The 27,513-nt window shown below is 38.4% G+C and overlaps 1 protein-coding gene across 14 annotated transcripts in view; it reads left to right on the forward strand.

Moving 5' to 3' along the window:
* ARID1B (AT-rich interaction domain 1B) overlaps nt 1-27,513 on the forward strand; it is a 620,767-nt gene that overhangs the window by 363,695 nt on the left and 229,559 nt on the right. For 11 of the 14 annotated variants that reach the window (XM_061624213.1, XM_061624203.1, XM_061624207.1 and 8 more), the window contains one exon: nt 7,827-7,865. The exons of the other annotated variants lie outside the window; for them this stretch is intronic. In XM_061624213.1, coding sequence (XP_061480197.1) covers nt 7,827-7,865 — 39 coding nt within the window. The remainder of the gene's footprint in view (nt 1-7,826; nt 7,866-27,513) is intronic. 14 annotated transcript variants of the gene reach the window in all.

Here is a 27,513-nt window from a genome sequence, read left to right on the forward strand (position 1 = left end):
TTTGTCGGTTGCCTGGTTCAGGCTCTATTAACTGACATCATAAACAAGTTCAGATCCTCGCTCATTTTGGTTTGCTAACTGACATTAAACCAGAGCTCCTGGATCAGACATAATAGAAAACTGGTTTAATGCAGACCCGGAATGAAATTCTGGAGATGGCACACAAGGAGAGAAGGGAAAGGAGCAAAGGAGAAATGCTTGCCTCCAGTGCCCTTTCTTACTTCATAAATCATGGTTTATGAAGCCAGGAAAGTTTAACTGCACTTGTCCAAAGTGTTTTGTAGACAGTCAGGGACTCGGCATGTTTGCATTCATTTTTTCATTCTAAACCAACTTATTTTTAAGGAATTCTTAGTGAAATTAGAAAATTGAAAACTCGTGATTTTGATTTTTTTTTTAAACCATTTTAATAATCAGATTTTATCCACCCTGCAGGCAAAGTTTACAGTGCTTTCTACAAACTTCCCAATTTTTAATACAAAAACTAATCTATACACATAGTACTGAATTTATTATTCTCCTTTGACACACATTGTTGAACACCTAGAATGGTGTGTATTATAGCACTATGATTATAAATAATACAATGCAGTGAACAAGGGCTAAGATCTAAGAAGTGCATTGTGACAGACCAAATCTAACCAGATGATCATAACAGATTTGGTAGGTACTTTTTGTGCACAATTGTACATTAAGCATATCAGTCTGAGTACTCATTTGTGTTTTAAGTAAATACGTTTGTGTTTTTTAAAAGTCTTTAGAGAATTTTATTGAGAAGGAAAATCAGGATGTGCTTTTGCTGGCCCACAGGATTATTTTAATAGTCTGTAATACAATGCTGGTAAAAAATTGAGCTTTCAAAGTTTTGGATTCTAAATGCTTCCTGACCAAAGCAGTGCATGATACTGAAATGTGCATCCCATTTATAACTGACACTGTTTTGTATGCTCCCATCTTTTTATACCTTTCTCTTTGCATGATGAAAAGTTGTGGGTATCTTGAAAATAAAGTCAAGCCTTCAAAAAACAAACGCTATTGCATGACCAGAGTAGTTTATTTCTTTCAGCCCTCAAAAGAGCTGTTTATTGTGTATTGGAAGCATGCATGTGCACATATGCTGATGAGGTGCCGCAACCCCTCAGAATCTTCAAATGTACATATGTATTGCATTAGCATAGTTCTGCACATTCAGAATTCCATCCTCTGTACCTGTGTAACACTTTATTATTGTAAGTGAACTGTGAGAGTCAGAGAACAATCTGTTGTTACAGTGGATATTCTGATAGTCTTTTGTTGAGCAATCACCTTAGAGAATGAGTTGAACAGAATTAGTATCCAATGGCTATAGTGAGAGTCTCTGCCTTCTTTTTCAATGACCTCAGTCTGATTTAACAAATACATCCAGATAATCCATCATTGTCCCCCTTCTCTCATCCACCATGTAAGTCTAGCAGAAGACCTGCCACAGCCAGCTCAGACAAGGGTTCCCCTGTATGTAAATAATTTTGACTTTTCATTTAAATATTTTGTTGAAAGTATTTATACTAATTTATCACACCAGCTGCCTGTACTGTAGATTATCATGATTATAATGCTCACTGTTAACACTGGGCCACATTTTAGGGTTAATTTTCAGGCAGACTTCTCCCTTGCATACTCCCACAGAAATCTGGAGGAACTGGCCTGATTAAACACAAATGAAAAAGCCAAGTTTGTACTTAAGGATTTTTAATGTCAGTTTAAGAAAAGGAAAGAAAACATGAATGATTCCATTGCATGTTGATGTTGCTTTGGAAAATTATGCTTTGGAAGCATTATGATTTGTACATTTTGCTGGGACCTCTGCTCCCTAGCCATTTTTCTCCCTTAAAGGGGTTGTCTCCCAGAGGGAGCTTTTGGAGCTCTAACATGAGAAAAATTGACTGGGGGAGAATCAGTTTTGGGGAAAATGTGAGAAGAGTTGGGCACAAGGTAGAGAATCTACTGGTGGATCGGGATCTACATGTAGATTTCTAAGTGATTTAAAGTAGATCAGCAAGGATTTAGTAAATTCATGTTCAAATGCACCATTCAGCAAGATGTAACATGTTTAGGTGAAAATGTGCTTTTCACCATTCTAAATATAAAGTTCAAATTAAGAATTTTACAAAAGAACTACCCTGGTCATTCAGCTTACATTGCCATTTGTCCTACAGATAGGAGGATGCTGTTTGGCTCTTTCTGTGCACATGTAAGCACATTAAGACTTAAGTGTCAGAATTTTTCTGAAGGAAGCAGTAGGTAGTATGCTATTTCTCCATAAATGGAAAGTAAGTGTTCATGCAGTCTGGTGCCAAAGATCTAACTATTCAGAATTTGAAAATAATAAATGCAAATATATGACCTAGTATTTCATGTTTATAATACTTGTCTCAAAAGTCAGGATTTGTTCATAATTTGTTTTTACACAGCAGGAGACCCATATGTTATCAGAACTAATTTACTCCTGAATCCTAATAAAGCAGAGGAGGGGGCGATTTAAAGCCAGAGTTGAGGCTTGCAGGATCTACTTTGCATTTGTTTTTGTTTTTTACCAGAACCCTATGACTGACCAAGTAGAGATATACACTTAGAATTAAAGCATTCTTAGCCCAGTAATTGGTTTTGAGTACCAAAACTGAACTGTTCATAGTCCTTCAATACAAAAACATATTTGAGATATCGCTCGTGCCAGTTTTCTTCTTCTCAGCAGTATCATTTTTTTTAAAGGGAGGTGTGATTTTGTTGTTGCCATTGTTAAATGGGTGCCAGAACTTTTCTCCATAGATAGAGGTCACAGTGATCAAAACAGAAAAACCTTTTATCAGTTAGAAATGTTAGCTGCTATTAGAAAGCTACAGCAGTCTGTGTAGCCTCCTGCTTTCTTGTTCTACAGAGTTAAAGACGTGTCCAAGATAATCAAAAGTCAAATTATGTAATAGAGACATGTAAAAGTGAATGAAAAGCAAGTAGGCTTTTTATGGACATGCCTAAAAAGAATAATGTAGTTAAAAAGCTTACTGTGTTGTTAATGGCAAATTTGTATGTTTCCAATTCTGTGGCACCAACAATGGCTACTAATAGTAGTTGCAGGTTTCCTTCATTTGATAGCCAAACTCATTACCCATTTTGATCAGTGATAAGCAGATGAACAATATAGAGAGGTGCCCTTGTTCTTGCTGCTTAGGTATGTAACAAGATGTTTCACAAACTGTTTGAAGTACTCTCCTGTTCCCACTAGAGGGGGATTCCTCCCAGGCATGGTTACAAACTGTTACGGAAAGCAGTTTCTGCAATCTTTGTGTGATGCTGTAACCTTGCTTGAGTTTTAAGCAGGGCTTGTTCTATGTGACTTTGCAACTGTGTGCTTTCACAAATGTTAAAGCAAACATCATCATCATCATCATCATCATCATCATCATCTGCCTTTCACCCAGAGGTCCCAGGGCAGGTTACAACAATTTTAAAACACATAATTAAAACAGTTAAAAACAACCTAAACCTATACTGTACAAGAGGAAGAAATTAAATGGAGTAAGATACAGTGTATGCTGTGGAGGAGGGCATGTCCTTCTTTATTAACATACTGATATTTTATTGGAAAGTCCTTGACATGAAATTAAATACTTTATCAGAGCAGTTGACAGTTATGCTTTGATTTATTCCAGAAAAATAGAATTGACATTATCAGTTGCTATTCAGCACAGTTTTTGTAATTAGAACCTTTTGATAACATCATACTGAATTTTGAGCTAAGTTTGTAAGTCCCACATAGGAAATATGAAAGAGAGTAAATATTCAGTAGGTAGATCAGTTCTAACAGGAAAAAAGTTAAATTAATCATTTTAAATTAATCATTTCTCTATCATTTTAAATTAACAGTTTGTATAGTATCCGAAACTATGTTATCAAACCAAATTAGATGATCAGAGGTCTCTCTGTAATCAATATTATTAATGTATTCCTTAGATGTAAATGGACATATTGTTTAAAGAGTCAAACATAATTATTGATTCTAATTTTGCCTGTTGTTGTTATGTGCCTTCAAGTCGATTACGACTTGTGGCGACCCTATGAATCAATGACCTCCAAGAGCATCTGTCATGAACCACCCTGTTCAGATCTTGTAAGTTCAGGTCTGTGCCTTCCTTTATGGAATCAATCCATCTCTTGTTTGGCCTTCCTTTTTTTCTACTCCCTTCTGTTTTTCCCAGCATTATTGTCTTCTCTAGTGAATCCTGTCTTCTCATTATGTGTCCAAAGTATGATAACCTCAGTTTCATCATTTTAGCTTCTAGTGACAGTTGTGGTTTAATTAATTCTAACACCCAATTATTTGCCTTTTTCGCAGTCCATGGTATGCACAAAGCTCTCCTCCAACACCACATTTCAAATGAGTTGATTTTTCTGTTATCTGCTTTTTTCACTGTCCAACTTTCACATCCATACATAGAGATTGGGAATACCATGGTATGAATTATTCCGACTTTAGTGTTCAGTGATACATCTTTGCATTTGAGGACCTTTTCTAGTTCTCTCATAGCTGCCCTCCCCAGTCCTAGCCTTCTTTTGATTTCTTGACTATTGTCTCCATTTTGGTTAATGACTGTGCTGAGGTATTGATAATCCTTGACAAGTTCAATGTCCTCGTTGTCAACTTTAAAGTTACATATATCTTCTTGTCATTACTTTAGTCTTTTTGACATTCAGCTGCAGTCCTGCTTTTGCGCTCTGCTCTTTAACTTTCATCAGCATTCATTTCAAATCATTACTGGTTTCTGCTAGTAGTATGGTATCATCTGCCTATCTTAAATTATTGATATTTCTCCCTCCAATTTTCACACCACCATCATCTTGGTCCAATCCCACTTTCCATATATGTTCTGCGTATCTTGTTTCCTTCTGTGGCTTTAACTTCTCCATCTATACATTTTCCAGTGTAATGAAATGCTGTGTTTTCTATTGATAGTTTTGAGCAATGAATGCACCTTGTTAGAACCCAGTACATGGAATTTATTAGTTTGACTGGATCTGTTTTAGTTTGTGAACCCCTTTTCTCAAGTGTATGTTTGTCTTTACTGATGCTGCCTGTCAGTGCCTTCCTTTAAAAGTCACTGTTATGAAACTTCAGAGTTTAGGTGGTGATTTATTTTTAGATATGGTGACAATAAATTGAAATTCTGCCCGAGTGCAGTCCAGAACACAGATGTGGACATAAGGCTGCAGCCCTAAACATACTTACTTAGAGGTAAGTCCCTTTGAAATCACTTGGATGTACTTCCAATTTAAAATTTACAACACATCATCCCGCTGATTATGACTTATAACACTTTGAATAAAGACATACAACTCTGTTAAGATGAGTAGATTATTTAGAATTCCATATTGGCCTTTCTAGATCCTGTAAGAGTGTGCAGATATCCTTTTGAGCTTCTGCTCCTCATTGTGTCTTGCAATCAGACATTGTGGTCTCTGCTCCAGGAGAGCAAATCTGTTATTTCCAGATGCGTTTGGAGAATTTGCTTTGCTCAAGACTTTACACTGCCCAAACAATACTTTATATTCTTGATATTGGGATGTTGTTTCAGTTTGTAGCTGGGGAAAGTTGTGCACCTTGGGCTGTGCATTCACAACTAATTTCCTTGTCCGCTGACTCGAAGAGTAATTTACATGTGTGCTGAAATGTTGCACCCCTGAGCTTTCCAATGTCTTCCCCCCCCTCTTCTGAAGCTCTTGTCAGCTGAATTTACCAGCACCTATGTATTTACTTGTATATTTTGTATATAGGAGTTCTTGGCTTGGGAAGCAAAAGCAGAGGGTTAAATGTGTCTATGTGTCATTTATGAGATGTCAATAAAGGAAAGATCATTTAGTGTACCTTCACGAAAGAGTATCCTAGTTTTACTTGAAGTTGGAAGTCATTCAATGGTGTTAATATTTGTATAGATGCTATACAGTTACTTTTGGTACTTACATTGCATGTGTGCATGCACACTTGTTTAATTTTTTACTGTTCTGCTAATTATTTATTGATTCATAATTTTAATTCATAATTTTAATTCAAATTTGGGGATAATTCAATGACAGCTATTTAAAAGTGTGTATTATTATTATTATACCCATCTTATTTTAAGATGAAATCTGTCATTGTGAAGTCACCAGAGGTTTGACACAATCTCCACCAATAAACCTGCCCACTTTCTTGATATTCCTTGGTCTTTTCATCATCCAGATACATACAGTATGTCTTGCTTGGACTGGGTGTTGCATGAATGGAGTCTTTTATGTACTGCAGGTGTGGGCAGACTTCAGACTTGCATGATATGATTTGATTTTTATCTGTGAACTGGAGCCAGATGTAAAATGTTGGCTCCAGGTACAGATGAGAAAGCAAGGAGGGAGGCACCCCAAAACTACCGCAGATGAAAAGAGGGGAAACCCTCAAAGTGCCCAGCCAGCAGACAGCCAAAAATGAGAACAAAAATTGTTTTATTACTTCCCGACCCATTTGGGGTGACAAAAACCCATTATCCAGGGCAATCTATAAAAACATACATAAAAAACATTAAAAACAATTTTCAAACAAGCTATAAATAATAATGCATCTATACATTAACAAATTAAACCAGAACTATGACTGAAAGCTAAAATGATGAAACAGGTTATCATACTTTGGACATATAATGAGAACACATGATTCATTAGAAAAGACAATAATGCTGGGCAAAACAGAAGGGAGTAGAAAAAGAGGAAGGCCAAAGAAGAGACCTGAACCAAGCAAAAAAGAACAGAGAAATGCAAAGGTGGATTAGAATTCCAATTCATTCTCAGTTGTTTTGTTTTTTATTTTTCCTCCCCAGAGCCAGTCTCATTCAACACATTTAGTTTGAGTTAGTGATTAGATAACAGCATGCTAAATATAATTTACCTTTGCATTTCTCTGTTCTTTTTTGCTTGGTTCAGGTTCATTTTGGGGAGAGAAGTCCTGTTAGAATTTTTCAGTTTAGGGTCATGTGTTCACATGTGAAGTTTTTAAGTGAATTTTTTAGTTTGTATTATGTTCCATTTCAGTTGTCCCTTTCTCCTTTTCAATTTGAGCTTTTCCAGCCAGTGTTCAGCATATTACGGTATTGTCCATTTTTAATAGATTTATGTATAAATGTATTATTATTTACAGCATGTTTGAAAATTGTTTTTAATGTGGTTTTTACAGATTGCCCTTGATAAAGGGTTTTTGTCACCTGAAACGCATCGGGCAGTAATAAAACTATTTTTGTTCTCATTTTTGACTGTCTGCTGTCTGGGTGCTTTGAGGGTTTTCCCTCTTTTTGTCTGCGGCTCAAAGTACCTGCGTATGCAAGTGCAAATTACTTCTGAGCTCCTGTGGATCAGAAATTCTAAGCGGCCTGATTTGGAGAGGGGCAGCCATTTTGAAATAATTGGGAGTCAGAAACCCTTGCTGATCTACCACAAATCAGCCAGAAAACTACCAGTACATCCCAGTCTAGCTTCTGCCCATCCCTGAAATAAAAACACTGTAACATTTTCTTCAATTACTTTCAATATGGTGAGAACTGAAATTGTTTACACTGTGCCTTTCCTCCTCCAAAAAGTAAGCTTATTGTCTCTCTTTAGTATATTTAGTTCTTGGCTTGGTACTGTTCATTCTGTATCTAAACTTCTTGTGTTACAGGATTACACAGTGCCTTTTGTTCTAGCATTTATTTTCTACATGGATTCTGGTGTTGTGGTCAGGAGATATTTTTAAGTGGCTACCTTTGAAATGATATTTCTCCTTATACTTTCAGGTTGAAGTCTTGGCCTCGGATGCTTCATTCGGACTCAAGGTCTGTAGTTGATGAAGTTTTGATTTCCTAGGTGTCATCAATTTAGAATGATTGGTTTGATTTTGCATAAGAAATTATTTTTCCCCTTGGAAATTGTGTAACTGCTTGATTCACATTCACCAATTCAAGCAACGTCTGGTGAAATGCTTTGGGGGGAGTCAAGTTGGAAAAGCAGAAGCTATTGAAAATAGAAGGATGGGCACTTTTGGAAGTGGCATTTCATAGTTCCAGAGTCTAATGTGCCTCTTGCATTTATGTACTTATAGCCATTTATAGTTGTAAGGGGGGTCATGATTGAGTTTTGTAGTTCTCATTTGTGCAATAGTGAATTTTAGGTTATTGTAGAGATCTTGTGAAGGTTCTGGGCATATTTTCACAAATTTTAACATTCACTTTATTTGTGAAATTATGGCTAATGCACGTTATGGTATTGATCTCATTCTTAAGCATACATAGTAGCAGATGATGCTAGGCAAAGCAGATTTTGTGTAGGCTATACAGAAACCTAGTGAGAAGAAAGAATGGCTACAGAGAGAGGAATAGGAATTCTGGAACATGAGCCTAAATCACCAGTTTCTTGCTGTTGAATGGTCCATATGGTATGATACTTCAGAAGGGCATTGCAGTGGCTCAATCACCAAGGTAGAACAATCAGTAAGAAAAGAACGAACCTCAGAATTCATAAGGGAAAACCATGCACAAAACTAACTCTGGTAACTGGGAAAAAATCCAAATTAACACTTAAATTACTAAATATTTATGATTGCATGATTTACCATTGTTCCCTTATTATGTTGTGATACCTGATAAACTGATTTAAAATAAATTATTAAAAATAAATAGACGTGATGTGGTGTTATTTGAAGTAGTTAACATATGGTATTCTGTACCATTTTCTAGCCTTTTTTTAATATGCAGCATGCATACAGAACATTCACTGAATATTTAATAAACCTGGAGGGTCAGCTCTTGCAAATTCATCTCCATAATCTTTCATGCTAACCGAGTAAAGAGAAGTATTACTGAAGATTATTGTAGCCAATAGCTCTCATTGCCTAACCCATTCTGGAAAAGGCCATGCTATTGTTTTATGGTTAAAATTGCAAGTTGGCAATAGTATTAGGCCCAATTTATATATGACAAAGGCCATGGTTAAAGCTCTTACCATGTAAATGTACCAGTTTCTCCCCATCACATTTAAATGCATTTAGCACATACATCAACCCATTCATGTTTAATACTGGCAATTCAGTGGCCCAGGAGGGCACACTGCTGGCACATTAACCCTAATAAACCAATGCATATGATAAGTGCTTTTAAAAGGGGTGGAGCACATATAGATTGCTTACATGGGTAAGCACTTACTCATGGCCCACATAAACTGAGCTTTATGGTTAACTTTGCACAGTTTGCAGTTTGATGTTTCTTTCAATTAGTAACTGTAATGACTTTTGTTTTTCTTTGGTTTTGATTTCACAATTCCGAATGCATGCATCCATATGCCTTTAATATTTTTACTGAAACTTTGAGTTGGTGGTTGTTGTTGTTTTAAGTCAAGGCTTTCCCTCCAGCTGAGTGTAATGTTGATTGTTTTAAGGTACTGTTTCCTGAAGCTTCATGAAATTGTGCTACACACACACCGAAATCAGTGGCACTCTACAAACTGATGGCTTGCTTTTCCAGTGCCAGCACAGAAAGCCAAGTTCTAGAAAATTCCAGATATAATTGCATGACTCTGTGGAAGACCATCTTCCATGAGCATTGGTTGCTACTGAACTCACCATCTGATGCTCTAGATGTGCTGCATCTTATAGGCTTATTGGCACAATTCTAAGCAATCACAAACAGTCTTGGTGACTCTTGCAAGGCCCAATGGTTTGTGCTAGAGTCCTGGGCGGGCACTGGGGAAAGAGAAAAATTATCAGCACAGCACAGCAGCCTGTGGATTGGGCATAGATATTTTTCCCTTTCCAGGTTAGTATTATCATTGGATTTGCCCATGCAGCTCCTTCACAACTTGAACTCAATGCCCACCTAGCTCTATATCCCATGACCCCCCCACAATATTTTTTCATCACATTGCCCAGCTCTTATAATCCCTTCCTGTCCTGGCTAAAGACTTTTTGCTGCCTGAAACAGAGTGTCAAATGCTGTGGCTAAGACTTTAAAAAATGCCTATGCACCATTCAGTCATCAATTCCTGCTTTCCTTTCCTACATGGTAGGGCTGACACTTGCTCTCTTCACACCTCTATTTCCAGGTTAAAAAAACTCTAGGCACTTTAGAAGATCCAAAATATATGTTGTGGTTCTTCATTTAAACAACAGTTTTAATTCCTTAAATTTAAATACATATGTAATACTTTTTCCTTCTACTCTCTAAAAGGGGCAAATACCTATGATGAATGGGTCTAAATGTATGTGTAGAGAGGAAAAGTGGTTTCAGATATTAAATTCCTAGTGTTGATTATAAAAAGTAACTACACGTTATTTCTAAATTATGAAACTTCTAAATTACACAAATGGCCACAAACTGCCAGGTGTACCATGCAGAAATATTCTGATTGAAGGTATTAATCAGATTACATGATGACTTCAAACTGAGTTTCTAACTTGTTAGTGTGCTGTCTTTGTTTTAAACCTTTCAAGTGTATTTTTAGTCAATGGAGCAATAATTGGTTCTACCCAGAATATTCTGCAATACAGTATGTATGGATACTAAATTGCTTGTGAAGATATATTATTTGTACTCAAGATAGAGAACTCTCCCTAGATATTTTAATCAGTGGTCTCCTGTTTTCTATAGTTCTTATCTGGTAACTCTGCACCCTTATTATGAGGAAGTGTATGTGGCAGAGTGGGTGATATGAACAGATCATAGTAAGTGACCATTGTGGCCTATATTTTCTTGTGATACCTAAAAAGCTGATTGAGAATAATTTATGAAAAACAAATGTTGCTGCTGTTGTGTTCTTGTAAGTATTTAACCAATGTAACATTCTAACTGTAAACAAAAACACAATTTCTGAGATTTTTTTCCCCCTTGGAAGGGCATGTTTATATATTTCATTTGAAAAGTCTTAGGTAGATCAAAGAGCTACTCTAAGAAAAACAGAAAGTAAATTAGTACTGGAAGATTAATAATATATTATCATCCCTTTTTCTGTAAAGCCTTTGGCACAACTCCTTAATCCCCATATCCTATGGCAGCTAATCACCTACCCTTGTTTACCCCTGCCTCGATTCTCCTTTTATTCTGTTATCTCCCTTGTGTCTATTTCAAGACTATAAGCCCTTTGCAGCAGAGACCTCTTCTCTCATTCTTTGTAAAGCACCATGTGCATAATTGACGCTATAGTTATAATAATAATATTGAGGAATATTCTTTTAAAAATTGATTATTGCTGAATACAAGGGGTCTCTTGTTTTAGAGATATTACAGGTTCATGACATTCAATATGTCAGACTAAGCGTAATCCCATAACATTGTCTCAATCAGAGATATTGTTTTTATGCATCTCTATATTTTCAGTCCAGTCTAAAGACAACTTACCATGCAAACTGTGATACCCATATGGAGATCTCATATATGCCAAAGCTTCCTCATTGGAAAATGCTGACAGCAACGTCACGAGTGCATCCCAATTGTGTGCACTGAGGTAACCCATTATTGAAGTTAATGAAGAGTTCTTGTTCACACTGGAGCTCCATGTGGGCATAATGTACCCTCAGATCTGCTTGCAATACGTTGTTGTTGTTGTTATGTGCCTTCAAGTCGATTACGACTGATGGCGACCCTATGAATCAGTGACCTCCAAGAGCATCTATCATGAACCACCCTGTTCAGATCTTGTAAGTTCAGGTCTGTGGCTTCCTTTATGGAATCCATCCATCTCTTGTTTGGTCTTCCTCTTTTTCTACTCCCTGCTGTTTTCCCCAGCATTATTACCTTGCAATACTAGAACAGTGCTAATGTGGAATTCAGTTAGTGCAGTGCAATACTAAAAATTTGGATTAGAGCCTCAGACTTAGATTGGTATAGATATTATCTATAAGAAATATTTTTATTAAAGATTCCTCTGCTACTCAAACACCCAAGAAGAACATGCTTAATTATAATATTAACACACATTTCAGAAAAAAGGAACCAAAAGTAAAAAATAAAACAATATTTACATGAAAATGGAAATGGACTGCCTTCACGTCAATTCTGACTTATGGCGACCCTGTGAACAGGGTTTGTATGGTAAGCGGTATTCAGAGGTGGTTTGCCATTGCCTTCCTCTGAGGCTGAGAGGCAGTGACTGGCCCAAGGTCACCCAGTGAGCTTCATGGCTGTGTGGGGATTCGAACCCTGTTCTCCCAGGTCGTAGTCCAACATGTTAACCACTACACCACACTGGCTCTCTTTTAATATTTACATAGTTATATGTTATGTGCAACAACTTGATGGTTTATAGATCTCAAAGTCTTCATGTTTTTGTAGTGTTATTCTGCATTTGTCAAAAGTTCAGAAAAGGAAAGCCAAGTAGCAAAGCAATCATTCACATTTTTCATTCTTATGGTCACTCTTGTCACCCAGAAGCAGTTCAGCTACCTTCCCAGCAGCAGGGTTGCTGTTCCTTACTGGGAGGGGAAGGAATGAAGCAGCAGAGAGGTCAGTGTGGGTGTACCAGGACAGCCAATCCAACACTCCTGCCAGTGCATCCACACTGACCTCCAAGTCCTCCTCACCCCTCTCAATTTTGGTAAGCAGCAGTGATCCTGTTGCAGGGAAGCTAGTGTTGCAGCTTTGCCCTGCCAGAAAGCCAAATCTGCCATCACTATGATACACCACTCTTGTATCCATTTCATTAGAGTTTATGGAAAACCAATTCCTGGTTGCCTAGACTTGTAATTCCAAATGGACTTGTATATCCTCAAGATGACTTTGAAAATCACAGAGTAAATGTATATAACAGCTAAATCATAGATGTCAGTGAAGGTTTTTTACAAACATAACGTTACTGGGCTTGGCCTGCTGTGAGTTGTGCATGGTCATAATCATTTTAGGCACACTAATTTGTCAAGAAAATCAGGTCATTTTACCTTTTCCTTAATGTATTAATAAGATGAAAACAATTTAGAAGATTGTCCACTGTGTGTTTTTGAAAAGGTAGACTTTTTCCATCTAAGGGCAGATAGCAGGGTATCACTCCAAAAGGACTGAAGGTGATCATGAAGACATCACTGGACAATGGTGTGGTAACAAGGGCCTGCCTGGTGAATTTCAACTCATGGCAGGCCAGTCCAAGGAGATTGCAGCTGGGGAGGGGAACCTACACAGCTGCAATCTTTATGGAGATTGCCTTCCCCATGCAGCAGTTAGGCTTAAAAACAGCCTTACATTGCTGCCAGTTTTCTAGCCTAAAACAGGACATTTTGAAGAAGATCTTAACGTTGCTATACAATAAACAAAAAAAGTTCCGAAAGGAGACCCAACATAAAGCTGTTAAATTGCAATTCAATAGCATATTTTACCCTAGAACTCAGACTTAATAAAAATTGGGACATAGGTTTGGTTACTGCAGAAAAGGTGGTCCCATTAGGTATTTATCTTACACTATCAATCTCAGTATGCCTACGTATCATATTGAAAAGTGGATCTTGTATCCATTTGTGTTCTAAATGACATAGTGTTATCTTTTGCACCTTTTGTGGTTTTTTTAAAGTTTTATTTTTTCTTCTCAGAGTGCATACACAGTAATACCTCAGTTAAGAAATCCTCCAGTAAAGAAACTTCTTTTAACAAAGCCTTTTTGGGATGGGCGGCTCCTTGTCTACTGGATTGCAGCTACTGCAGGCAGCTCTCTCATGCATGGCTGGAATGGCGCTCCTTGCAGGCACCTCCTCAGTAAACAGTGCTTCAGGTGCCCTGGAAACACTCTTTACTACAGACATGTCTGCTCAAGTGTAGGAGAGAATGGCAGAGAGAGAGAGAGACCAAGCACAAGGTGGTGGCGGCTGTCCCTTTCCTGCCTGCTCGAGTGTATGGAGAGGAGAACTGTGCTCAAAGCTTTAGATTGCTATAGCAAGATGCTACATGATGAAAGAAAAATGGCAAGGCAGGCACCCCTGGATGCATTTTGGAAGAAGCCTTCAAGTGGTCTGTTTGCAAGGCTTACCTGACCTGGTTGTTTCATTTCAGACATGTGCATTTTTAGTTTTGAATAAAAAGTTTGCTGAAATATGTTGAACTTCTCTTTTTTGTGGTGTAGGTAGCTCACTGTTACCTGCTATATATATCAGGAGTACCCATAATGCTGCCTCCAGATGTTTTGGACTCTTAACTTCCAGCAGCTTTGGGAGTTGTAGTCCAGAACATCTGGAAGGCACCAGGTTGGTTATCCGGTGTACACTGAATGTCAGCAGCTGTCCAGAGTTTCAGACAGGGTCTTTCCCAGCTTTTCCTGGAGATGCCAGGGACCTTCTGCATGGATATAGTCTGAGAGGAATAGCAAGGAAAACTAACAAGAAATCAGCTGTTACCAAAATATTCATCTGTCTAATAAACATGTAAATATTCAGTCGATTGGTAGGTGTTCTAAGCCCATGTTTGTAAAAGGCGAGTTAGGATGAAATAAAACTAACTATATATACTGTCAGCATAGCTTTCCTTGGAGAACATTCAAAGCAGCCTCTGCTTCTGCCATCTGCTGGCTGCTAATACCATTCACACCTTGAACGGATAGTGAAGTTTTATCAAAGGCAATTAAACTTTATCCAATTGAGTGTTTTATGTACTGACTCCATTGGTTTGTTGACAAGTGTATTTAATGTATACCTTCTAAATTATACCTTTGCAGTAACCTTGCATGCAACCTTTGCTGACTTCAAGAATATTGCACAGATGTGAAAACAGATTTCTGATTATTAATCAGTAGTTTTATATGAAGTACTCAAACAAGACTGGAAAACATAATTTTTAGATATAGTTCCTTTGTATTACCTAATGCATATTCACAGCATAGATTGGCTTCCTAGATTGGTTATGCTAGTTTTATAGAGATTAAAAATTCCAGAAAAAAATATTAGGCTTTTTTTTAAACCAGTGTCCAGATAACATCAAAAGCAGTTCTGCATTCAAGGATTTCCACGATGACAATATGGGTTTTTTAAAATGCACAGAATCATAATTGGAATATCTAGATTGGAGAGTGCATAAGTTCTGTCTCTGTTGTGATTTTGGTGGTCATATGAAGCCTACACTCAGTGATAATTTGGACCAAACATATTTATGTCTAAGCAAAGACCATCTGCATCCTGGCTTTCGATAGCTGAGATATATTTTTAGGAGCTACTTATTTTCTGATTTAAATTGTATAGCTGGTTTTAGATTAATAATTCGTTTTAGAAAGAGAATCCTGCATTGGCTATACTCCAGCCTGAACTGTTTGTGTGGGAAGGTTATGAAGAAACAAGAATATATATCAACTTCCATCTGTATGTTAGTAATGTAATAACATTTACTGCCTCAAAAAGACTAGGCATGCTATGAGTTAGGAGTGGTTCTGGAGATGCTGCAGAATCATTTTAGGGTATGTTCTGTCTGCATTCAAAGGGAATGCATAGAAACCCCTTGATACTTTACTATTATACAGTGCCCACAAATGTTTTCACTGCTTAGAAGAGAAACAGGGAATTCACAAGCATGGATCAGCAAGGTACAGCCTATTGAGAAGTGGACCCTAAGCTCCTATTGGGTGAAAGGGCAGGATATAAATCTAATGTATAAATAAATAAATAAGTAGTAAGTGTAGATGAAAGCTCTCAGCAAATCTCCATGCCTTAGAAAAGTAGGCCTATGTCTGTTCTGAAAAAGAGATTGTAACCCCATTAGTTATAGATAAACATGTCCCTTACAAACGAAGCTCCGCTCGCCGCGCAGCTGACGAGCGGGGCATGATTGCAGGTGGGGGTGAAGACGCTGCCCCCGTCTGTTAATGGGGCAACATCGCGTGTCGCGCCCGTGACGTCAGCGCGACGTGCAGCATAAGGGGCGGGATCTATAGGACTATTTGAGTCCAGCCCCCTTAGGCACCTTTGGAGGTGATTGGCGGTTCCAGAGGCCTGTCTGTCAGGGCTTTACGGCTCGAGGGCAGGATATGGGCTGCTTCTGGGGCCAACTTATCCTCATCTACCCAGGGGTTATACGGCCCTGGGTGGGGATGATGTGGGAAGGCCCCCCTACTCACCTGCAGGGTGTGGCTGGGGTAAAGGGTAAGCAGATGGGCTTGCCCTTGCCCCAGCAGGGGCTGGTCGCCCGAGAGCTGTATGGCAAGCTACTTGCTTATAGACAGTTCCCGCACCTAGGTTTCCCTCTGCAGGTCACTTTAAATTGGGTTTTGTTCTATAATTTAAATAAAGTGGCCCTTGTTCAACCCAAGCTGACGTCTCTGTGTTTTATTTCACCCCTCAACTGCAATCAGGTGTGCTGGCTGGGACTAATGGGAGTTGTAGTCCAAAGATTCAGAGAGCACTATGTTGGGGAAGGCTGCATTCAGAAAACCAATTGGTCAGGAAAGACAGGCATGAATGACTAGGAGGCTATAGCTACAATATTGTACTAGATGGATAGACAGTATATTAGGAGTTGATTAATATTCCAAAAACAAAAATTCTTTGGAAAGAATTTGACATCTGCAATCTGAGGAAGTAAGGAGAGAGCACAGTCCATGTGTGGCATTGGAGCGTCACCTAGGGTGCATAGTGGGAGGACATGAGCAGAGCAGACAGGTTGCTACATAGTTCTTTCCAAGTATGGCTGCCCACTTTTGGTCCAGGTCATATCACTTCTACCCCTATCAGTGCACAACGAACATACCTTTTCAGCATCTAATTATTCAGCCTTGGGTTCCCATTCCTGTTTAGTACCAGATGTGATTGATTTTCCAACAATGATATTGAGCTCAAAACAGTTCACAACAATAATAGAGCATAAAAACATAACCTATAAATCACATTTTAGTCAATATATTTATATTAACATAATACCAAGAATCAATAACATCTGTAATGAATAAAATTAACAGTTCAATAAAAATCAATAGTGCAGATGTCCTCTTCTGTGAACAAGAGGGCTTCTTCTGTCTGCAGAATGCAGTCCAATCTAGTAGGTTCTTCTGGAGGAAGGGTGGGAGAGGTGATTTGAACTGATTTCCCTCCCCCTTGCAGTTCCAGTGACAACCCCCACCATTTTCCAGATGTTCCGTCAACCCTCCAGAGATTTTTGGAGGGTGCAAGGCACTTCAGGAGGTATTGACAAAAATCACCTACGCCTCCTTCTGCCAGCAGGAGTTTGGCTAAGAAATTCATAGAACTCAACCAAAGTAGAGCATATGAAGAACTAACTACTCTGTAGGAGTCATTTCATAAACCTCACAGAGCTTCTGCTCTCATCAAAGAATTCTCACCTAGCCACATAACTATCCAACCTCTGTCACATGATATCACTAATCAATATTCTTAAAGATAAGGAACAGGGAAATGGCCCCTTTCCTCCTCCCCAAAGCAGCAAACCCCTTTGGATTCACTAGTTAAGGGGCAGTTCACTGGCAGCAACCCTGGGGGAAATACTTCCATTTCAGAAATGGATGTTGAACAGCAGCCAAGAACTAACTGACATAGCCCCCGGGAGAGGCCTTCCTCAGGTGGTGCAGGTATACAACTGGACACAGCTATTCCTCTTCACTATGTTGTTCCTCAAAATGGTACAAGAAAATGCAATCTTCTGACCATTGACCCAAGTGTTTCTCAATATTCGCTGTTCAGGCTGCAGCTTCTTTTATAGATTCATCACAAGGAAGGATAGAACTGGTCAACTAGACTTTCTCATCCCTGAATGAAGGCATTTGTGTCCTGTGAATTGAAATTAAGCCAGCAAGCTTTTTTTGTAGATTCCCCACATCCACTGACTTTCCCCCACCATTCTTCAATTTTTTTTATTCCCCTAGTCACTGCTATGTTACTGTCATCTGGAACAATTTTAGTGTGGGGGATGATGGCTTCCTGGACTCATTCATTGTCTGTTAGTCTGTTTATAGAACTTCTGCTTCTAGCCAGTCCAAGTCATTATCAGTGTCATGTACCTATGACATCGTGAGTCTAATGCATTTAATTTGCAGTATGTGGGATTTTGTGTGTGTGCTATCAGGTATAGTGCAGTTGGAGAAATTTCTGGAGCAAGTGATTTCTTGGTTGGGCATCTGGCATAATATTGATATAATAGGTATTTGGCACTTCCTTGCATACAACTACTATACGTATTCCTATACAATGTACATATTACATTTGATTATAGTTCCTATTTGTAATAGGAACTACGGAAATAAGTTTTAATTCTTTTTTCATTGTAAGAAAAGACGTACGAGTGAACTTAAGTATGGACTCCTTTGTAGAGCACTATTAGTTCACTTGGAGTTACCAGAATAGACGCCATTCCATTTCTTCCCAGAGTGCCTCTTTTCATTAGCAGAAGTGACCAGTTCCTCTCTAGAATGTCAAGTCAATAAACACTCAGTGAAATTTGCACATAACTTCATTGATTAAGATCATTGATGAAAAATAAGGTAATATACTTCTGTACCTAAGCATGTATGAACAGAGGTTTCTCAATCCCTACTAAAGCTGTTTGCCTTTGTTCATTTGAGAATAACCTGGGATGTAAAAGAAGTGCCTTACATGCTGGTGACATTCCAAAGCAAATCTCCTGAAGGAAATCAATAATGATGATATGCATTAATATTAAAAGGCTATTTTATTTTATTTTGAAACACTGAAACTCAAAATCAATTATTATAAGGTGACATTGGTTTTATATTGGGAAATGTTTGTAATAAACATAAAAAACTGAAACCTGTTGCTTGCATAAGTATTCAACCCCTGTGCTGTGGAAGCTCCCAGTTTACACAAATGAAAGAAATTGCCCTATGGAAAGAAATTACCATACCATTGGCTTCCACCTGTGAACCATTAAAGTTGCTGTCACATTGTCAGGATAAAAGAAGAATCATTGGTCAGGCTGTGGATCTGAAGGAAAATGAAGACCAAAGAGCATTCTATAGAAGTGAAAGAGAATGTAATACAAATGCATAGATTAGGAAAAGGGTACAAACTAATATTGAAGTGTTTGGATATCCCAGTGAGCACAGTTGGATCAATAATCACGAAGTGGAAGCTGCATGACACCACCCAGGCACTTCCAAGAAAAGGCCGTCTCAAAACTCAGCATTCGAACAAGAAGGGGACTTGTGAGAGAAGCCACAGAGAGGCCAACAATCACTTTGAAAGAGCTATAGAGTTCAGTGGCTGAGAGTACAGTAATGATGGACCAGTCAACCATATCAAGAGTTCTGCATAACCCTGGCCTGTATGGGAGGGTGGCAAGAAGAAGCTGTTACTCAAAAAGTACCATCTGAAAGCACAACTGGAGTTTGCCAGAAAGCATGAGAGTGCCCCAGCTGCGATGTGGGGAAAGGTTTTGTGGTCAGATGAGACCAAGATGGAGCTTTTTGGCCAAAACTCAAAGCACTGTGTGTGGCGCATACCTAACACTGCCCATGCCTCAAGACACACCATCCCTACAGTGAAGTATGGTGGTGGCAGCATCATGTTGTGGGGATGCTTCTCATTAGCAGGGACTAAGCATCTTGTTAAATTTGAAGGAAGAATGGATGGAGCAAAATACAGGGAAATACTGCAAGAGAACCTGCTTCAGTCCACTAAAAACTGAAGCTTGGGAGGAAATTCACTTTTCAGCAGGACAGTGATCCCAAGCACAAGGCCAAAGCAACACTGCAGTGGCTCAAGAACAAAAACATGAATTGTCCTACAGTGGCCCAGTCAAAGTCCTGATCTCAATCTCTTTGGGAATCTGTGATGCTCTTTGAAAATTGCGGTCCACAAGCGACTTGCACCCAGCCTGAACAACCTGGAGTGCATCTGCCAAGAAGAATGGGCCAAAATCCCTCTGACACTGTATGCAAAGCTACACCAAAAGACTTAAAGCTGTTATTGCAGTGAAAGGTGGCTCTCTCAAATATTAATGCGTGGCGGTTGAATACTTATGCAAGCTACATGTTTCAGTATTTTATGTTTCTTACTTTTTCTTATCATTTCCCAACATAAAACCAATGTCACCTTACAATAATTGATGTTGAGTTTCAGTGTTTCAAAATAAAATTTCATCCAGAACGAATTACAATGTACCATTTGTAATCCAGTAATATGAGAGCGTTGATTAGGGGTCTGATTACTTTTGCAAGGCACTGTACATTCCACAGGCTTAGAATATGAGGTTGCTGTAACAGATAAAAAAGGTAAGGGATGCATCTTTTGATAAATTAAAAGCAGGAGATGTGCCAATTCCAAGATCATAAACATGGCACAATGGATAGTCACATATCCGGTCCAGCTATCTGCATGGCAGAGATTGCAAAGGGATAGGATGGTACTCAGCCTTCTGGAACAAGCATGTTATTAAATGATGCAAAAAAGAGCTTGTGTCTTTGCTGGAAACCATCATTATGCAAAGCTTATGCAGGTTTGAGGTTCTCAGGGGCTGCAATATTTGTTGAGAAAAATGCGTATATATTTCTGGATAGGAACAATTATTTGAAAATGTGCATTTAAATCCCTTTAGAATGGAGGTTCTCCAAGTGTAAGGTATACCTCTCTAAGGAGGTATAAATTGTTGCCAGAGGAGGCTGACACTTGTTCTTAACTTCTCAGTGTGACTGAGTTGCTGGGGCCAGGGCCATGATACTAAGGACTAAAATATTGCTGTAACATTGTCCCCAGTTTCTGTTGATTAGCATTGTTTGCAATATCAAGACAATTATCCATTTATTTATTTTGCTTGCTGTTTGATGTCCTACAGAAATGTTAAAGCATGTTAATGCAGATGCAGTATGACTTCTCCAATTTTCCTTGTACAGTACTAGCTTACTTGGATAGAGAAAGAGAGGACACTATCTGTCTTGTGTTTTGTTTTTGTTACATTAGGAGAAGCTGAGATTTTAACAATCTCTATTAAATTCTGATCTGCAATGCGGATCACATGGCCAGGGAGATTCCATGATATTTAATCCAATATCTGCCAGTTCATGAGTTATATTAGAAACATGGGAACATAGGGAACTTCCAGATACTGTCAGTGTATTGGTCCATCTGGCTCAGTATTGTCTACTCTGTCTGGCAGAGGCTCTCCAGGGTTTTCGGCAGGGGTGTTTTCCAACCCTATTTGGGAGATCCTGGGAATTGAACTTGGGATATTTTATATTCGCTATTCTAAATGTTTTGAAGGGGGTGAGCATGTATGATCCCAAGATCCACTCCCAATTTCTTGTTTGTAGAGCTTCCAGATGGTGGGGGGTAGGTGTAATCTGAGAAGTCTATAGTTAACATTTGTGTTCACTTCAGATTTATTTATGTCTGCCCTACTTTCATGTGCAGTTTAATGAAACATTTAAAATAATTATGACTCCCCAAAGAATGATGTGTTTTTTTATTGGGGAGGTCAATATTGATATGAAAGATCAATATCACAGTTTGGCTCATAAATACATTTAACTTTTAAAGCTAAATACTGGACTTGCTGTACCAAGAAAGAGATTGTTAAAAACATTATATGCAGTTATATAATAATAAATATAATCTAGCCTAAATGTTAAAATTCTATCAAAAGACTGTATTTCAGTATTATACAGTAATGCCCAGTTTCAGCTTGGAAGATATATTTCAGCATTATTTATATAAACACTTCAAAGTGGTTTCTCTGGGAAATGTTGGTCTTCTCTCCACTCTCTCTCTTTTCTAGTCTCAACTCATAAAGTGTGAATATGCTATTATGTATGATACTGTGGGTAATTTGATAAGTGTAAAGGGCTGGTAGGTTGAGAATGCTTTTTTCTAGGGCTTTAAGTTGTAAAGTATTTTTCACCTGTTACAGTAATAATAAAAAAGGCTTGCATGTTCCTGTGATGTGTTTGATTCTACCCTGCAGTGATTCATTGTCGGTCTCTCTCATAGCTAAGTGCTTGTTCCTTGTGATGAATGAAAAATGCTACACACCTTCAGCTTCGTGCCTATTAAATTCAGGCTTCTACTGTAGGCAGTACCTTTGAATTTAAAAGCATTTTAAACTCAGAAGCAGAGCTGCAAATGTAAAAAGTCATTTGGCCCCTATAGGTCTATAGTAAGTTTGAAAATATATTTTCCTACTTAACACTCCCTCTAAACTCGCCTTCTACACTTTAATTTCCTCCCACAGAGATTGTCCTCTTCAAATACTTGTAGGTTTTTCTCTAGTAGAACCCAATTTGTGTCAGTGAGATCAAGTGGCGATGAACTGACAATGGCATCTCACAAAATTGACAAGATAAGTTGCTGCATCTAGTAAACTGTAGATATATTATACAATATTATTGGCTGCACTTACTTTTGAGGACACCTGCTGTTACTTTTCAAACGCATGCTATAAGTTTGTTTCCCCATATATTTCTCAAGATGTAATGTAGATATCTTATACGCCTATTTTATTGTCATAGGACTTTCTGATTTCCTTCTGAAGTTTGAGGCTTTTTCATCTTTGCAGTAAAATAGTCATGTCTAGAATACCCTTAGATGACATTCATACATGGGTCTGGAGATGCATGTATAAAAATATCAGCATCAGCAGCCTTCAGCCTATCCAAGCCAAAGTCTGCTCATTTTCGCAAGCTTGGTTTCATTTTGTTCTGGAGATAAAATAAGTAATGGCATCTATAACCATGGGTCATAATTGGATCCAAATTGTAACATTTTGTTGTGTTGAGGAATCCAAAAGGATAGTCTTAGGGGAAAAGACATGTCAGGCATTAGGCCTGTGCACCAAATACCCCAACCTGAATTTGGCAGACTCTGCAGAGTTGGGTGGTGACAGTGTCATGTCGAGTCCAGCCACCTGGAGCAGTCTACAACTGTCGGGGTGGAGTATAGGATGAGAACGCTGCAGAGCTCAACTTCACCAACATGTTCCCCACTGGGAACATGCTGGGGAAGCAGACTCAAGCAGGATTTAATCTTCTACTCACCAGCTGTGGGTTGTGGGTGGTCCTTCAATGCTCCTCCTTCACAGAGAAGCAACTTTTGCGAAGGAGCACCCCACAGGATCAAATTTTTCTCTCACCAGCTGTTGACTGGAGGATTCAATTCTGCAGGGTGCAGATGCTCCTTCACAAGCCACTTCTCCTCAGGTTGTCCTGGAGTGGATCACCTCAAACTGGTGTGCAGAGTTATGCACAACCCTATCAAGTATGTTAAACTGTTATTTATTTATACTACTGTATAAATAAATAGGACTAAAGGTTTCTCTCCAGTCATGGATTTTTTTTAAAAAAAGTCATCATGTGCACCTCTCCACTCCCACAATCAGGGCTTCCATAAAAGGGTTTCCGGTACTGAAGATGTCTGCAAATATGTTCAAGCAAATGCATTTTCAAGTGCCCTTTAGACCTTCATGCAAAGCAAGTCAAAATCAGGGGCACACTTCTGCCATTGTGTGTCCAAGCTTAATGCCTAAAGTGGGCTTGTGTTATATACTTGGGAAACCAGAGTGAGTTCTGAAGCCCAGGAAGAAATGATCTAGAGGGCAGACATAGTGGGTGCAGGTGATATATAATGCCATGGGAGAGCAGAAGCAGAAGTGCTTCTGCTCACAGTTCCTGGATAATTTCCAAAGCTGGGAACTTCACAGGATGAGTAAGTAAACACACTTGTGCTGCCTCTCTTGCTCTCTCAATTCATTGTGTATAATATCTGAAGGCTGCTCCAGATTTTGGGAACTTTGGAACATGAACATAGAATTCTGCAATTCAAAGTAAGCTGCTGAATCTCTTACTGTCTTCTTCCTACTCAACAAAATATTTCAGCTTTATCCTTAAAATGTATTGAACTTACTGATTGGATTAAAATGTGTTGCCAGTTTGCCATAATCTTTATCAAGCACACATTTTGTGTGCCTGCTGTAGTGCTAATAACTGCCTTATAATCAGCTGAGTCCTGTGCAGTTGCCAGAACAGGGAGGGAGACATTTGTGACAGTGTTGCTCAGTGTTGCTCAGACTCCCAGGGCTAGAACTGGAAACGTTCTGTCATGTGTGTGGCTGCCCTGTGTGGTGAGCCTCAGTACTGCAACTCAGAATATCATCCTGGCAGTAAAGTATCTTCTAAGGCTCTGGGCTGGCGTTGCTCACCTAGGCTGGTCATTGGCTGCTTCTGGAAGGGCAGTGCTATAAAAGACTTCCTCTTTAGTCTGCAATCTTGCCTGAGCAACAAGATCTTCTTGGCTCTTTAGTGTATTTCTGTACATTCCTTAGTTCTGCCTCTCCAGCTTAGTTCCTCAGCTCTGGCTCATCTCTTGGCACACTTCTGCAGCTTCCTATGGCTCAACCTTGAAAGCAAATATTTTGTCGCAAAGACTTGTACCTAGTTGTCTACCCAAACACCAGCCTCTGCTCTGAACAAACAACTGAAGACTGACAGTAAGTTACTATTTTCAGACCTGTAACAATAATTCAGTATTCTCTGGCCATTTAGGAAAAATTGTTTAGGGAAAGCAGTTGAGTAGAAAGGTATAGATCCTTCTCGTTTCAAATTGCTGGCATAGGGGACAGAATTTTAGGAATCTACTATAGGAACTGATACTTCATGCCTGATGATCACTGCATTGGTATTCAGTGCTGGACAGGAGAACCCCGTTTGATGCAGAGTCAGTACTATTGTACTATTGTGTTCCTATTGTAGGCTGTCCAACATTTTGTTAAAATTAAAAAGATTAAGTATTCTTGCTTCATGGTATGGTTATAAAAAGTATTGTTCTGCAGTATATAGCAGACAGAAAAGATGGAAACAGACTATAATAGGGGAGTACTTGGCAGAGTTTTCTTCCTGCCTCCTCTCCTTCCTCCACTATTTCTTTGCTCTTTTTTCCTCACTCCTTTGCTGTGCTGCACATTCCCCGTCGCTTTGTGTCAGCAGTTTATGTTCTGCATGTTTAATGAAGTCCACGGCTCGGCTCAGCATAGTCTTTCCCCTTACACTAACAGAATTTTGATCAATGACGTTTCCTCAAGAGAAGATTTCAGAATGGGTGTTGACTAGAAGGGTCTGAGAAATTGTAAAGGTGTGCATATTACAGCTATCTTATCAAAGAAAAGAAAATGAAGCTGTTCCTTGCTCTCTCAAGTGCTCATAGTCACATATTGGATACCTTTTTTGATTGTTGCAACTGGGCACAAAATGCAATCTAAGAGAAAAAGAGGTAGTTAGAAATTGTTTAAATCAGTATATTAATTGATTGAGCTATATCGTTTTTTATCACTGGCATTATAGTTGACCACAGGAAACATACTTTAATAAATGTTGTTTTGGGGGTTTATACTTCTGATAGTGAACAGCTCACATTTTTATGATTTAAATTTGAATGCACACTTCAGTGTTGGTACCACCAAAGCTTTCCTAGTCTATAGGTACAAGTAAGAATGATCAAGCCTCAGAGGAATCGACATTCTGGGTTTCTGCATTAGTCATTGCTCTTGGTGAACCCCCTGATAAGAAGAAGGCAAGCCTAGAGTACAGTCTCAAGAAGAGCTTGCAGTATGCCACTTTCTCTCAGGGTCGGTCATTCTGCGACATTTCTGTAACAGGAGTGGCTTCTTTGGGCTCACAATCATCCACTTATTTATTTAAATTATTTAAATTATTTCTTTCAGCAAGTTAGCAGTTCTCTCAGGGCACATAAGTATATTCCTGCATCCAGTTTGGAACGTGGCAATAGAGAGACAAACTACTGCTGTATTTCTTGGAGTGGTATAAATATTCATAATTAATGCTTGATCAATCAATTTCTGAAGAATAATAGGCAAAATTTCTCAGGCAGAAAAAAACCCCGCACAGATATGATGGATTTACTTGATTCAAATAATCTTCACATATATTCTGTTTTGGTATAGATCGTGAATGATATCCAGTGTAAATCAATGGGTCTACTCAGAGTATGACTAATGTTGGATATTACCCACTGATACTACTCTCAGCAGTATTCTCAGCAAACTTTTATGGAAGTAATTCAGTAGGACTTATTTTCCAAATAAATTGTTTCATTTATTTATTTATAAAATTATTTATACATCACTTTTTTGGGTGTAGTCCACTCGACATGGTTTGTTCATCATAAAAACACAACGCATATTCAAATTAACACGACAGCAGTATGAACAGTCAAAAACATAGACCTGTTAAACAGATTTAAAAAATCTAAATTTCAGCAGAACTGAAAAGCTATCCATTCTAAGACAGCACACTCTCTCTGTCAAAGAAGGTCTTATTTAAGAGAAGCCAGCCTGAAATAAATGAGTTTTTTAAATTATACCTATAAGTGTTAGTCATTGTATTTTTGAATGACTAACAATGAAGCTCAGATTTATAGAATGAGCCACTGAGTATTTATTACAATCTCCCAAAATATTTATGTGTGCATATATGTATGCGTCCATATATACACTGTGGGCCTGTAATACTACTACTATAGATGTAAACATGTTTCTGGGGTTCAAACTTCAGAGACTAGATGAAAAAAGACATGGTTAAGGTGGAATCAATGAGAGAAAGAGAATATAAACAACAAATACATAAACAGATATAAAATGTTTGAATATTATAGTTTAGTGCAAATGATAGAGAGGATTAAACATATGAAAGTTAAAATTAAAAATTAAATTCAGAATATCAGAAATGGAATTTATGGGTCAATGAATCCAGTATCCTCCAAGAAGACAAGGATAAGCCACAACCCAAATGCTGATTAGATATTCGCTCTGAGCATCCAGTAGCGTCATACAATTTAAACTGAATACTGAATAAAATGCCAATATAGTGCCTACAAAATAATCTTGAGGATAGTGACCACAACAGGAAAGGGACAAGGAGGCATTGTTTCAACACCTGTAGAAATTGTTAATACAGAAGCGGCAATAACCTCCAAAGGCCCTTGGAGAGTCCCAGACCACAATTTAAGAACCAATTAATGCCCTTCTTCCCTATTTCCTGTGCTGACATTGGGAGCAAGATGTGTGAATATGGAATGTTTCATTACTTTAGACTTCTGTTTGTTTTTGCAACTTGGTTGTTTCCTTCTCTGAGGCAGTGGATCTTTAAATGGCAGAGTGGTGATTGCAATCTGTTATAAGGATGACAAGAACACTCCCAATAATTTACTTATGACTAAAAATAGCAATTTTGCGTTACAAAAAGTAAATTGTCTCAAACAAAACCAATCTCTTTAATCTGTTCTTTGTCTTTTAACCACTACTTAGTAGTAGATTTTGGATTTAATTTTGGAATTAATAGTCATAAATTACATGAAATAGAAGGACTCATTTTGAAAGAAGCATCGAATATATTGAGGGTCAAGTAGCTCATGTGAAGTGATCCTGAGAGGGTGCCCTAAAGGCGTGAACTGGTAATTTTTTAGCTCTTATTAGCAATGGTGATGAGTTCTCCATTCCCCATGCTGACTGCACCAGGACACAACATAATATCCATGTGCTTCCATTAGTGGTGATACTCAATGCT

Source organism: Rhineura floridana, chromosome 4 (assembly GCF_030035675.1).
Source record: "Rhineura floridana isolate rRhiFlo1 chromosome 4, rRhiFlo1.hap2, whole genome shotgun sequence".
Taxonomy (NCBI): Eukaryota; Metazoa; Chordata; class Lepidosauria; order Squamata; family Rhineuridae; genus Rhineura; species Rhineura floridana.